This window comes from Corythoichthys intestinalis, chromosome 5 (assembly GCF_030265065.1).
Source record: "Corythoichthys intestinalis isolate RoL2023-P3 chromosome 5, ASM3026506v1, whole genome shotgun sequence".
NCBI lineage: Eukaryota > Metazoa > Chordata > Actinopteri > Syngnathiformes > Syngnathidae > Corythoichthys > Corythoichthys intestinalis.
In genome coordinates, this window is record NC_080399.1 from 57,168,195 (window position 1) to 57,182,735 (window position 14,541).

A 14,541-nucleotide genomic window follows, 5' to 3' on the forward strand; every position below is an offset into this window, starting at 1 on the left:
ATTAAACAAAATACAATACTTTTAGACTTTTTGGATAGTTATTCCGAGATTTTGGGATACTTATGGGGTTAATTCAAATTCACGTGGGAATCCGGGTTACCTCGCCAGTGTTGGAACAGAACTCATTCGTAAACCAGGGACTACCTGCAATGTGTTTCAAACACAGGTCATCTTAGTACTTAGCAACACACGCTATATCATAGAAAATAGATAAGGGATATTTTTGATCCATGTTGTGGATTCGAGGAGAACACTGCTGGCCAAAAGTATTGGCACCCCTGCAATTCTGTCTGATAATGCTTTACGTTACATTACAAACATATATAATATATATATATATATATATATATTACATTATAAATTGTTACATATACATAATATTACAAACATTACGATTTCTTTATCTTTCTCATTCTCTTTTGTGTTTTTTCATTGCGAGCAAAATAAATGAAGACATCACTACCAAAGCATTTGTAATTGCAATAATTTTCTGGGAGAAATAGAGAATTATCTGACAGAATTGCAGGGGTGCCAATACTTTTGGCCAGCAGTGTAGTTAATCAAAATGTGTTTTCAATTAAAAAAAAAAAAAAAAAAAGAAAGAAAGAAAAGAACAAAAAAATTAAGAATATATAATGATTTAAAAGTTATCTGAAGAATACCTTGAATACTGAAATTAATTCAGTATGGAGATACAGGGGGGAATGTTCACTTTTGACTGTGTATCAAAGGGTTATGTTCGTTCACGTGTTCGTTTGTTTGTTTTCAAATTAACAATATCAGAGTGAAGAGGGACTTAGATGGTGTCGTGAGAGTGTCTCAGGGGTGTTGACTGGGTGTTGATGGAGGCATGTTAACTTCCTGTGCGTCTCACCATCAGAGTGCATTGAGAGAATCACCAACAGCAGAGCGCATCTAGTCACTCATTCATTCGCAGCCACTGATGATTGAGCAGCGGACCACGAAAAATCCACAGCGGGAGGCAGGCTTGGGAAGTCGCAATTTTAGCGCGGGCGAGCGAGAGAAACAGGAAACAAAACAAACAAAAAAAACTCCTAAGATGTTTTGAATAGAGGGAAACTCATCCAAATCTAATTTCTTGCACGAAAATAACCTCGAAGTCAGACAAACTCTGTTTTCGTTCAATTTAGCTGATGCGTCGACATCCAGGGTTGTAGGCGCGGTGCCGTGTCTGTGGTGCGTCTCCGACCGTGTGACCGAGGTGCAGCCTCGGGCAGGGTGGCCGAGTAGTCAGGAGGATGCTGGAGGGCAATGCCTGGAGAAAGAGAGTATGAGATTTGTCGAAAGGCGCTCGAGCTGCTCTCCGACTTGTGCTCCAGAGGGGAGGTGCAGGACGACAACTGCTTGGATTTCACCTACTACTTCAGGGATCTGGCTCGACCTCGCTACACGGACTCAGGTAAGGTTAAAAAAAAAAAAATTCGGATGGATTTTAATGCTAATTATTTAAAGAACAAGGATAAAAACAAACTGTTTGAACTGGCTTTAATCTAGATTTGACATATACTGTACAATGTGTGGGCAATTCTTATATTGGTTTATAAACCTATGGCACTACTTCATTCAAAAGCGGTGATTGCTAACTTGTTGCTTGCATCTTTTAAAGTGTCAATTGTCTAACACAGCGCAGCGAGCTATAATGGAAAGTTGTTTTGATTTTTTCTCCTCTAATGGAGAGATGGACAGTGAGGTAGAAATGCCCCACCCAACATTCCTCTTAGCTCCCAGCACTTTGCAGACACGGCCCCTGCAAAAACAACCAAGCTCAGAGATAGATAATTGCTGTTATATTAATTGTTTGGCCCACATATAATGCAGGTGCATTTGTAAGTTGATATAACTGCTTTTAAAAATAAAGTGAAAAAAGTCAGTCTGAAAAACTTTCTAACATTAAAACCTTTGAGCTAAACAATTTAATCGCCTAGATAGCAGACCGACGTTTAATAGCTGTTGGATCAACATTCCGCTGTCGATCTTAAATCGTTGAATCAACGTCACTTTTGTACCCTCAATTTATGTTGTTTCAACGTTGAAATCCTTACAAATTTAAACGTCATTTTATTTATTAATAATATTGGAACAACGCTGAATCAACGTTATGTTTTCGACCAAAATACCCGCTCATCCATAATTCAATGACTTTTCAATCATATTTCCCGGTCAATCATACCTCAACTATTTGTCAACATTAGTTCACAATGTTAACCCAACCATCGCCTGACATACCATAGAACAACGTTGTTTCAACGTCACTTGATGTCTAAAATTTCGATGTCAACCCTACTGTTGTCTGTCTGCTATCTTGGCGGTCATTAAGAAAGACAATTTTCGTCCTGTTTGTACGTTGGTTATAAATTTTGTCCAAGCTATTGTATATGGCGGAAAACACTCAGGTGACTTGAAGTTCCGCCCTGAGACCCCCAATTTAGCCAACTTTCAAAATTTTCCAATATGCATGCGTGATACATCATTGGAAAGCTTAAAATCTCAGTTTTCTGGGGGAAGACAAATTTCGAACAGGAGGGCATTTAAAAAAAAAAAAAAAAGTTTTTTAAACAGCAAAATCCTATCTGGAGGTGAAAGCACACAAGAGCAGAATTACAGACGCCATGACTTTAACGAGATATTATCGCGTGCTTACCTTGTTTCGATCCAAAAACCGCATGTAGCATGTATCACTGAGTCTCAAGACACAGCTGTTAATGGCCACAGCTGGATTTTGGGGGGGATTTTATGGGTGAAACATGGTTATAACAAGGGTCACGATTCAGAAATCGCAGACATCAAGGAGTAGTCGAGATTTTCTTTTTCATATATTTACCCTTTGAAACGTTTTTTGTTTTTTTTTTCAATTTTTCTTTGTTTGGATCGATTATTTATTATCTAACATATCGGAGAAAATGCGAGAGTAACAACAACAAAAAATACAAGTAAGCAATAGTTATGAGGTAGATATCCGGGACTTTTTTACAGACACCATTTTTTTTCATTGTGACATAATTTGTGTAAAAGTTTAAAATATGCGAGTGAATAATTTTTTAAAGTCGTTTTTTAAAGCGAAATATTAGACATCAATTCATGATACTAAGCTGAAAATGACAGACATTTTGAATAATAAATATAATTAGTTACCTTTGTTTTATGGCTGGGTTGAAACAAAAGCGGTTGCGCGACGTCTGTAAACGGGGGTTTCCAGGGTAACACGGACAAATTAAAAATAATTTGGGGGCTAATTGCGCCATGAATCTGCTATGGCAGCATATAGACATATAGTACTATCAAACACAACAGTTCTTTTGGCTTAAAATACAGCAGTTTAGTTTAAAGGCGAGTGCAAGAGCAGAAACTGCTTTTTCAGTCATGTCTGTGTTTTCCGCCATATATATTAGATTTATGTTGATAAGATGCATTTACATTTCTTATTGCGTGCTTCCTGCTTGTTGTCTTTGTTAATTGCCTGTGAGGTGGGGCCTTTGCCTTTTAAAAATGATACAATTCATCATTAAACATGTATGATGAAGAGGAAGTTCAAGCTACGAGATTTGTTCCCTAGAGGAGCTGTGACCCACTTCCTCTTGTATTAGTCTGCTCTAAATGCACACACACATAGTTTGATCCACATCAAACAACTGTCCTGTAAACTGAAAAGCTGTCGTTCGTGAAGTACACTGAGTAGTTCTATAATTTAACATGAAAATAATATTAAAAACTGTTGGGATCCTATCAATAGACCAATATTTGCAGTTTAACCAGATAAATATGTCATAACATCCATTTCATATTATCAATGACCATTGTGGACAAAATGATACAATTAAATGTCTTTATGTGTCACATTGCGACATCGAGATCGATGCAGATCCCAACTTTCACCTTGCACAAAAAATACACCATTTGCCGTTTTTACCATCCTAAAAAGAATGTGCCAAAACTATTGCGATATATTTTTTTAGGGCTGTCAAAATTATCGCGTTAACTGGCGGTAATTAATTTTTGAACTTAAGTAAAAATATTTCACGCAATTAACGCACATGCCCCGCTCAAACAGATTAAAATGACAGCACAATGTCATGTCCACTTGTTACTTGTATTTTTTTGTCTCCCTCTGCTGGCGCTTTGGTGCGACTGATTTTATGAGCATTGTGTAATTATTGACATCAACAATGGCGAGTTACTAGTTTATTTTTTGATTGAAAATTTTACAAATTAAATTAAAACGAAATCATTAAGAGGGGTTTTAATATAAAATTTCTATAACTTGTACTAACATTCATCTTTTAAGAACTAAAAGTATTTCTTTCCATGGATCGCTTTAACAGAATGTTAATGTTAATGCCATCTTGTTGATTTATTGTTATAATATACAAATGCAGTAGTTATGTACAGTATGTTGAATGTATATATCTGTGTTGTGTCTCATCTTTCCATTCCAGCAATAACTTACAGAAAAATATGGCATATTTTATAGATGGTTTGAATTGTGATTAATTGCAATTAATTAATTTTTAAGCTGTGATTAACTCGATTAAAAATTTTAATCGTTTGACAGCCCTAATTAAAATAAATAAATAAATAACTAGCTGGATACAAGTATTGTATATAACTTCAAGTTTTTATTTCATGCTTTACATGTGCTCAATGTGACCACTAGCAGCGGCAAGGACAAAATCAAGCCGATATGAAAATTCCTCTCAAACACGCTTCAGGATACACGCAAACTCAAGCACACAAAACGCCTTCTGCTGAGGAATCGCCATTTTGAGCATAAATAAAAGATTGATTTTCCAACAAAGACAAATTGAAACTGACACCCAGTTAAACAAGGATAATTCCAGTATCAAATGACCGCTAATTCAGTCTATTTCAATGATTTTAAAACGAATAAATGTATGATGAATTTGGCACATTCTTTTTGAAAAACCCTGTATTCATATGACTTAACATCTCCTGTGCACTAAGTTCATCCATCTTCAAGATTATTGTTCCCTAACACAGATATAAATTCTGTATTGTTATATCACAATACTGTATATATAAATTACAGCACTGCTTAGTTAAAAACAGATTTCCACAAACACGGTGGCAGTCGCCACTACCACAAAGAAAAAACTGCCAACCAATAGGAAGACAACGAGGAAGAAAACAAACGATCAAAAGGACTCAACAGAAAGGGTGAAGAACGACAAATCATGTTACGTCCCGGTCTAGGGGAACCAGGGCATTACACACGTCGGTGCTCCTCCCATCCAACCCACACCCAGAAAGGCCAGTGTAAATCAGCATTTTAAGAGCAGTTTTTTTATTTGCATCAGATATACAGTATATAATAAACAAAACAAGCTACCGAAACCCTACCTTCCCTAACAAAAAGAAAAAGGTTTGTGAATTGTCTTTAATTTGCCCTACATCCTAGGCTTGAAAAATATTGGAAAAAAGTGTCATTGCGATTTTTTTAAGGGGTTTGCGATATTATATTGCGATGTTAAAACTCGAAGAATTTCCACCAGATAACTTGAATACAGGTGGTCCCCAGGTTAACACGTACTCTCCGCCAACTTGTCTCCAGTCGGGTTTTTTTTTTTTTTTTTTTTTTTTTTTTTAATAATGTTGACTTTATTTTTGGCGCAGGAAGCATAGAGCAGGTAGTACTTCCACACGCAACTAAGAGCGCATGTACACACGAAGAAGAACATATTTGCGCACACACAAGGAAGAGCGCATTTGCTCCCACAAAGAAGTCGCGCAGCCGAGTTAGAGAGACAGGGGAAAGAGTACAGCTGCGAGCCTGCATTTGTTGCTTGTGAAGCATCCACAGAGGCAACGCCTGTATATGACACCTTTTGTACTGTTTATTGTGCATTTTAAATTGTGCTCAAATACCAAGAGTGAGTTTATGCAATTATTTTTAATGATGTTCGGTCCCTGATACATGCGAATCGTTTGTGTGGATTGTTATTGCTGTATCAGCAGCTAGTTATAAACGCAAATTTGAATTGCTGTTATTGGAGATAAAATGGATTTAATTTGATTTTTTTTTTTTAGTTTCATTCTGCAAGTGTTGATGTCATGAGCAGCTGAATAAAGTCAGCAAACCACACGGATGTCTGACATCGTCATTTTGGGTTTTGGCTCGCTGTCTGGCTGGGACTAACACCTGACCTATGCTTCTGTGTTGTGGTGACGTTTTAGCAACTACGGCGTCAATGAGCAGTCGATAGTTCTGCGGCAAGGGAACGTGTTGCTCTGTAATTCACCGCCAAGCCACTAGGGGGTGTGGCGTTGTGTTTGTACAGTTTGGAGGGACTCTTGTCGACTTCCTCTAGTTTTCTTTCGGTTACACAACAACGCCAACGGACATGGGACGGCAATCTTTATATATACCTTGACGAAACAATGTACAGGCAGTCGTACTTGCGGACCTCTTCTGCAATCCTCTTGTGGGCTTGGTCCATTTTTGAGTCTAGCGTAAAAATGTTTGTAAATGGCGGTGCTTTCGTGCTGAATTAGAAACAACAGTCTTAGCGGACCAATCACAGCCCATTTGCTTCACGTCACCACGCATTGACGCAACACGTAGTCAGAATTTTGTGGAGCTGCACCTCAGGCTACTGCGGAGGGTTGTAAATTGGGTCTGCCTTAACGGCGGCGGTCTGCCGCAGAAGCATAACTCGGCCTTTAGCTCAAATGTCTTGGCAAGGACAGTACAATGACCATAATAAATGTTTTTGGAGAGTTATTTTGAGATCTGGGTGGTATTTAGGGGTACTTAAAGGGTTAATTCTGACTTACACGGAAATACGGGTTATGTCGCCAGCATAAGAATGGAACTTGTTCATAAACCGGGGACTACCTGTAGCTCTGTTTGGGCTAGGCCTGAACGATATTGGAAAAAATTAACATTGCGATATCATATCAAATCATATCAATCATATATATTGCCAGGGCTCCACAGTTTTTGCATTGATTGCACTGGTGCGCATCAACTTTAACACCATAATTTTAATCACTCTTCATAGCATTCATATGATCTATTCATTCATCTTCCTCACGAGGGTCGCGGGGGTGCTGGAGCCTGTCAAAGCTAACTCCAAGCAGAAGGCGGGGTACACCATGAACTGGTTGCCAGCCAGTCGCAGGGCACATATAGACACACAACCATTCACACCTATGGACAATTTGGAATGTTCGGTCAGTTGGAACCCCGAAAAAAAACATGTAGGCATTGGAAGAACATGCAAACTCCACACAGGATGGCCAGAGTTGGGATTGAAGCCACGAACCCAGAACTGTGAGGTGGACGTGCTAACCACCGTGGCACCGTGCCCACTTCATAATGTGAATTATTTTTAAACAAGAATAACTTCGAAAATGCTTGTCTTTATAAAAATGCTTCATTGAGTGCGTTCACTCAGCCTCTCACGTCCTCCATCCTGCTGAGCAGGGCGACCGGACTTTTCTTCTTGCTCACCAGTGCAACTTTGGTAGTTAAAATTAATCATGATTGACAGTAGTTGTGGGAACTCTTGGTACCTCACGATACGATACGATTTGCGATACAAAGCTCACGATTACGATGATCTGACGATATGGTGATACAACCATTATCGATTCATTGGTCAGGAAATCATTCTAGGATATCCTACAAACAACTAATAAACAGAAAAACAAGCTTCTGCTGTGAATTGGAATGAGTTTATCACTAGTAGACGTTCAATCCGTTTGAAGTGATAGGGATGGCAGCGAATGAACGAGTGTTCATTCGCTGCCACCCTCCCAGTTCAAATGGTTAGGACGTCTATGGCTGTCAGTGGCAGCCAGTGCCAGGCAATGAGGTAATTTTGGGCCATTTAAGGTCATTTACCTGTTAATTTTCAGTTACTTCCTGTTGATTTTGGGGTATTTTATGGGTCACTTCATGTGTATTTTGAGTTACAGAACAGGAAACGACCTGGGAATCACCCAAATAAATTTACAGTGACTCAAACTCAACAGGAAATGACCTGTGAATGCCCTGAATATCGGACAGAATGACTGTGAATGCTCTGGTTTCGAATAAACGAACATTCCCCAGTCTAAATGGATTGGGCGTCGAGCACCGTCAATGCAGCCTTATAGTTAACTGAGACACTATTATGGTGAAAGATTTTGGAAGCAACTTGTTGGTTTCTTTTTCTTTATTTATTTTTTTAGAAATTGACACCTTTTTAAAATGATATCTCGATTCTTGGCAGACGCATATCGGTAACCTTTTGGGATACAAAGTATCACGATATATCACCATTTCGGTATTTTGTCACACCCCTAATTGACAGGTTTCTGGCTGATATGGCCATTATAGCTCTACGATCAAAGACAACTCATTCATTGTGTAAGTAAGAGGCTGCTCTTGCCAGCGTGAGTGAGTTTGCGTGCTAAAAAAAAACAAAAACAAAAAAACGTATGTCTTGCGTGATCGAAAGCTAACTTCAAAATGTGTGCTGTGTACACCCTTGGTTAAAGGTTTTGAGACACTTTTTCATTCAAAGGACTGGTGAAGTCGCAAACCTACGACTGTGGGTGTACAATAATCCATGTTGTATGGATCCCACTGAATTCTTTCACAGGTTCAATGGAGAGGCAGCAAATATGAAACAGCCATTTCTTTTTGCCACACGATTGATGTTTGGTAAAAGCAACACCTTCGAAAACAAATTATACTGTGATGATGATAATTCAAATTTGCAAGTTCTGTTGGTAACGTATGAATGTCATACATGTCAATTAGATTTCAGGACACCAAACAAAAGAACATCGCAATCCTATGTGTATGTACAAGTACATTAAATAAGAACAAGTTCCACTATTAACATTTCTCTGAGGAGAACCACAGCAAATTTAAACAGACCTACTAAAAACAGCATCTCCATAGAACTATGCATGGAATGGTCTACAAACAATACCTGCCAAACACCATCCTGTAAATGTGTAAACCTTAGGATTATGTTTGACGAATAACATATGGAACAGATTACAATATTTCTTCCATAAAATCACTTCCAGTACTAGGTTTATCCAGGACATCACTCTCTATGCAAATATAACCAGTGTTTATGCAAATGCTGAAACTGATGGTGTAGCAGCTCATTGAAAATATAAGCCTGTCTGTTCACCTCTGTTAAGAAGGGCTGTATTTCATTCTGAATTCAGAGATGTTGCAATATGTCGCTGCAATCATGATTAGTTCTACATAAACAAGCAAGGCAGTGATTCATTGTTGGCTGCTGCTTTTTGGTTGGAGCTATTCTAAGGAGTTGCTAGATCAAAGAGAAATGGCATGAACAAATGATTGTTGTTGCTCCAGTTTCTGACCTCGGGAATGTGTTGATGCAACAAACAGCACAAGTAAAACCTTGTAACTCATAACTAATTAGACGAACACCAACCAGTCTAGTCTTTCTTATACAAGCCCTAGCAAAAAGTATGGAATCACAAGTCTCGGACGAGCGCTCACTCAGACATTTTATCACGTAGAACAAACTCAGATAAAAAGCTTGAAAAAATAATGAATTAGTTCAAAAGTGCAACTCCTTGGCATTCAGAAACACTAAAAGAAATGAATTAAAAACCTTGTGGTGGTCAGTAAATATTACTTTTATAGAGCAAGTGCAGGGAAAATATACATGGAATCACTCCATTCTGAGGAAAAAAATATGGAATCATGAGAAACAAACAAAGAAATAACAATCAAAACACATCTCTAGTATTTAGTAGCACCACCTCTGGCTTTTATGACAGCTTGCCGTCTCTGAGGCATGGACTTGATGAGTATTCTTCATCAATTTGCTGCCAACTCTCTTTGATTGCAGTTGCCAGATCATCCTTGCAGGTCGGAGCCTTGCTGTGGACCTTTTTTTTTTTTTTTTCAATTTTCCAATTTCCACCACAGGTTATCAATAGGGTTGACATCTGGGCTATTTGCAGGCCATGACATTGACTGTATGAGTCTTTCTCCAAGGAATGCTTTCACAGTTTTAGCTCTGTGGCATGATGCATTGTCATCTTGGAAAATGAAAAACATATTTTAATTGAACGGATAAGAAAGCTAAAATTTCAATGTAAACTTGTGCATTTATTGAAGATTTAACCACAGCCATCTCCCCAGTGCCTTCGCCTGACATGCAGCCCCATATAATCAAGGACTGAGGGAATTTTGATGTTTTCTTCAGGCAGTCATCTCTCTAAATCTCACCAAACAAAAGTTCCAGCATCATCACCTTGTCCAATGCAGATTCTTGACTCTTGACACCTTGTCCAATGCAGATTCTTGACTCTTGCCACAGAGCTAAAACTGTTAAAGCATTCCTTGGAGAAAGACTCATCCTGCCAATGTCATGGCCTGTAAATAGCCCAGATCTTAACCCTATTGAAAACCTGTGGTGGAAATTGAAAAAAATAGTCCACAGCAAGGCTCCGACCTGCAAGGATGATTTGGCAACTGCAATCTGTTAGGGTGTGCGACGAGAGGGGATCCAAATGCAGACACGCCTGGGTTGTGGCGAATAATATTTTATTGGCGAGCACAAACAATAAAGTGGCGGGCGTTGGTCGTTCTGCTCGGGGTAGCTGAGACGACGTGGGGTGTGGAAGCTCGGAAGAAAGGCCGGCGTGGAATCCGACAGGGGCGCGCAAAGTCAGGACCTGGGGCGAGAAGATAAGTCGTGAGCCGGGGATCAGATAGATAATTAAGTACGCGAGATGCAACTGACGTGGTAAACAGACTAGTTGATCAGGCGACGAGGTGGTGGCGTTCACTGGCTTATGAAGATGGCTGATTGTCATTGCCAGCAGCTGTGGCCGCTCCACCCGTCTGGTGTCCAACCTGCAAATCAATAAAAACACTCACACCTGCCCAAGGTGGGCCAGGGCTCTGGAGGGAAGGGCCGAGGCCCTAACAGGACCCCCCCGCCTACGGGCCACCTGGCGCCCGACGAAGACGACCGGGATGGGCGCGGTGGAAATCTCAAATGAGCTCGCGGGACAACACCCACCGGGCCGGGATCCAGGACCGCTCTTCCGGGCCATAGCCCTCCCAGTCGATGAGGTACTGAAGCCCACGGCCTCAGCGGCGGACATCGAGAAGCCGCTCTACACTGTAGGCAGGACCCCCATCGACAGATAGAGGCGGTGGAACGGGGGTGCCAAAGGACTCGTGGAAACTGGCTTGACTTGAGAGACGTGGAAGGTAGGGTGGACTCTGAAATGTGCAGGGAGCTTGAGGCGCATGACGGTAGGATTCACCACCTTGGTGATTTCAAAGGGCCCAACAAACCGGGGGGAGAGCTTAACTGACTCACTCTTGAGCGGTAGGGTCTTTGAGGATAGCCACACCTTTTGACCAACGGTGTGGATGGGCGCAGGCCTTCAGCGGCGGTCAGCCTGAGTACGGGATTTCTCGGACGCGCGGAGGAGTGCGGAGCGGGCCTTCTCCCAAACCCTGGAGCAACGACTGATGTGGGCTTGGACTGACGGGACGGCAATGTCGCGTTCCTGTGAAGGGAACAACGGGGGCTGGTAACCCAGGGAGCAAAGGTAGGGAGACATACCTGATGAGGTATTTGGCAGGGAGTTGTGCGCATATTCAATCCAAGGCAGGTGATTGCTCCAGGTGTTTGGGTGAGCTTGGGTGGCACAACGGAGGGCTGCTTCAAGCTGTTGGGTTGTTCGCTCGCACTGGCCGTTGGTCTGCGGGTGGTAACCGGAGGATGTATCATCGCATGTAATTGAATTTTTCACATAAGGCTTAATCTTTGAGTTAGCGGGGATTTAATTAGTCGATGAAGTTGATTTCAACCACCATTGACTCGCGCTAGCTTAGCCACTCCAGAGCCCTGAAACTAACAAATAACTGACAAACTGCACATAATTAGTTCAAATTAACTCCAACGACTAAATAAACCCCCTAACTCCAAGATAAAGCCTAATGTCAAAAATTCTGAACTTCCCCTTTAAAATAAAGACCAAGCTGTTAAAATATTGTCTATAAAAGTTGTAAACCAATAAAACATACAACAAAAATTATTGAGAAGAACAAGAATCCTACAACGTATTTCATAATTGGTCAAAATCATTTTTCAAGCAGATGATGTGACTAGCAACTAATACACTAGCTTTCGCTTTGCTAAGCCAAAGCTACACCTGTGGAGGCAAGATGGGTATTTAGAATTTCTGTAAACCTAAGCTTTCAAATGCAACCAACAACAACTGAGCTTGAACAGTTTTATATATACAGTATGTATATATACAGTATTGGCCAAAAGTTTGGCGACACCTCAAAGGTGGACTCTTTGAAGAATGTAGAATATAAAACCTCTTTTCAGTTATTTCACTTTTTTTTGTTATTGCACATGTTCGTTCATAGTTTTCATGTATTCAGAGAGGATTTACAATATTCATTCATTCATTCATTTTCCATGCCGCTTTTTCAGTAGGGAAAGTATATTAAAAGTAAAAATTAGAGATGCACGATAATATCGGTCACCGATAATTATCGGCCGATAATGGCAATTATGACGTCACACAGATAATCCAGATAAAACGAAATTCAACCGATAATGCAATCCGATAATTATATACTTGATTTAGCTTCCAAATGTGCGCAATCAACAGTTTTGTCCAATTCTGCTAGTTTTAAGGAGGTGTTTTTGCAGTGTAGTAATGTGATATATGTTAGGAATGGCTTACTTTTTAAGGCATTTTTGTGCAACTTGGGTGTTTACTCTCTAAGTAATTGTTGCCAAAAGCTTACCATTACACAACGTCATTGCCATTGTTTAGTTGTTGGAATTTACTACTTGTTCACATTTGACGTGGAAAAAAATAGCACTAAATTACATTTTTGCACAGTAACATTTGATCTTTGTATACTTAAAAAATTTACACACATATTTGAATAGAATTATCGGAGTGACATTATCGGGTGGAAGGGGCAGGAAATTATCAGTTATCGATATCGGTTGAAAAATGTATTATCGTGCATCACTAGTAAAAATGTTTAGGTGTGTCCAAACTTTTGACTTTTGTTTCAGTCATCAACATGCTTTGCCCCCAGCCCCACAAAAGTAAAACTCTGCCTATGGTAACAAACACTGACAATAAAATGTGCATAAAGGCTGGTTACAAACTGTAGACGTGCTGGCTGTCTTGTTACATGTAGGCTTTTTCGAGTTTTGTCACGTTGTCCTCTAATTCCAAGTGCTTCCTTGTTGAATTGGATGTAGTTTTTAGCGGCCGAGAGTCTTTTTCAGCCAGCGTAAAGTTTGCAAGGCACGGAGATATTTTTGTCATCTTTACTGGACAGAAATGTGAAGTAATGGCTGTATTTCCAGTGAGCAAAGGCATCAATTTGCGGTATATATCCTGCCTTTCACTGTTAGCCTCGATGCCTCGTCAGAATGCTATGTTGTTGACCGCCGTGGCAGACAGCCTCAAACAGCATCATAATACACGTGACCCGTTTTTTTTTCCCCTGATGAGAAATGCTTTTCGTACATGACTACAGTATTCTTCATTCTACATACATTATGAGGCAAAAACAAAATAGTAACGCACAGGCACTAGGGAAACTAACTTTAACTGGATTACTGTCTTGGAAAAATGAACGCGTTAGATTACTCGTTACTGAAGAAAATAATCAGATTACAGTAACGTGTTACTTAGTAATGCGTTACTGACAACACTGTAATTAACATACAGTACATGAAGACTTCAAAGCCCAAGACAATGAAGACTGGCTTGTAGCTATGTGTTAATTTTGTGCATAATTATTCCAACACCATGTCACCACAACAAGTATGATCTAGCCATTTTTTATCTCTGAAGCTGATATTTTCCAAAATTCTGTAGACCAGTGTAAATGGCCGAGTTGCCGCTGACTGAGAAGCACCCAATTTTGGCCACTGCAGCATGATGCTAAGAGGGCAGTCACTGGATAATCACTGCTAGGAAACCCTAGACTTTTGCCACTCATTTCAGGCTTTCCTGCCTGCGCTCGTCTTGTTGTTGCCCTCTATCCTTATTCCGGAGTCACTCATTGGAAGGTGACTGCTTGAGATTTCCCTGGTGGCGCTCGATGATTTTCTTTCATCTTACGCTACACGACAACACCTACAGGCCAGCTTGCCAGCTGTTTTACTGTGGTGTATTCCACACTACCCAAAGCATAGTCAGATTTTAGAGAAGATGCATTTTGGAGGGAAAGGGTTTTTAACCTTTAACTAAATATTAAACCAATAATAACAAATTATATATTTCATTCACAGGCAGAGGTTGCGCTAGACTTTTTCGTTGTCTGTCATTTTGACTGACAGGGTCATAAAAATCTGGTCATAATCTATTTTTACCCGTCACTTAAATTTTTAAAATGATGATAATGACATTGTGGTGACCCTTTGTTTGGCATAATTCACCTTCCGTACTTGTGTGTCCATTTGGCCGAGTGCGTTACCGGCTACGACACAGTCACGTGACAGAGACACTTAAGAG

General features: G+C 40.1%; 1 protein-coding gene across 2 annotated transcripts in view; it reads left to right on the top strand.

Annotated features, from left to right (window-relative positions):
* Window positions 1-875: 875 nt before the first annotated feature.
* Window positions 876-14,541, top strand: part of syt9b (synaptotagmin IXb) — a 105,347-nt gene continuing 91,681 nt past the window's right edge. Inside the window, exon 1 of one of the 2 annotated variants that reach the window (XM_057837260.1) lies at window positions 876-1,420. In XM_057837260.1, the coding sequence (XP_057693243.1) occupies window positions 1,273-1,420 (148 nt within the window). In that variant the 5' untranslated portion in view covers window positions 876-1,272. The remainder of the gene's footprint in view (window positions 1,421-14,541) is intronic. The other variant, XM_057837259.1, reaches the window with a different exon arrangement.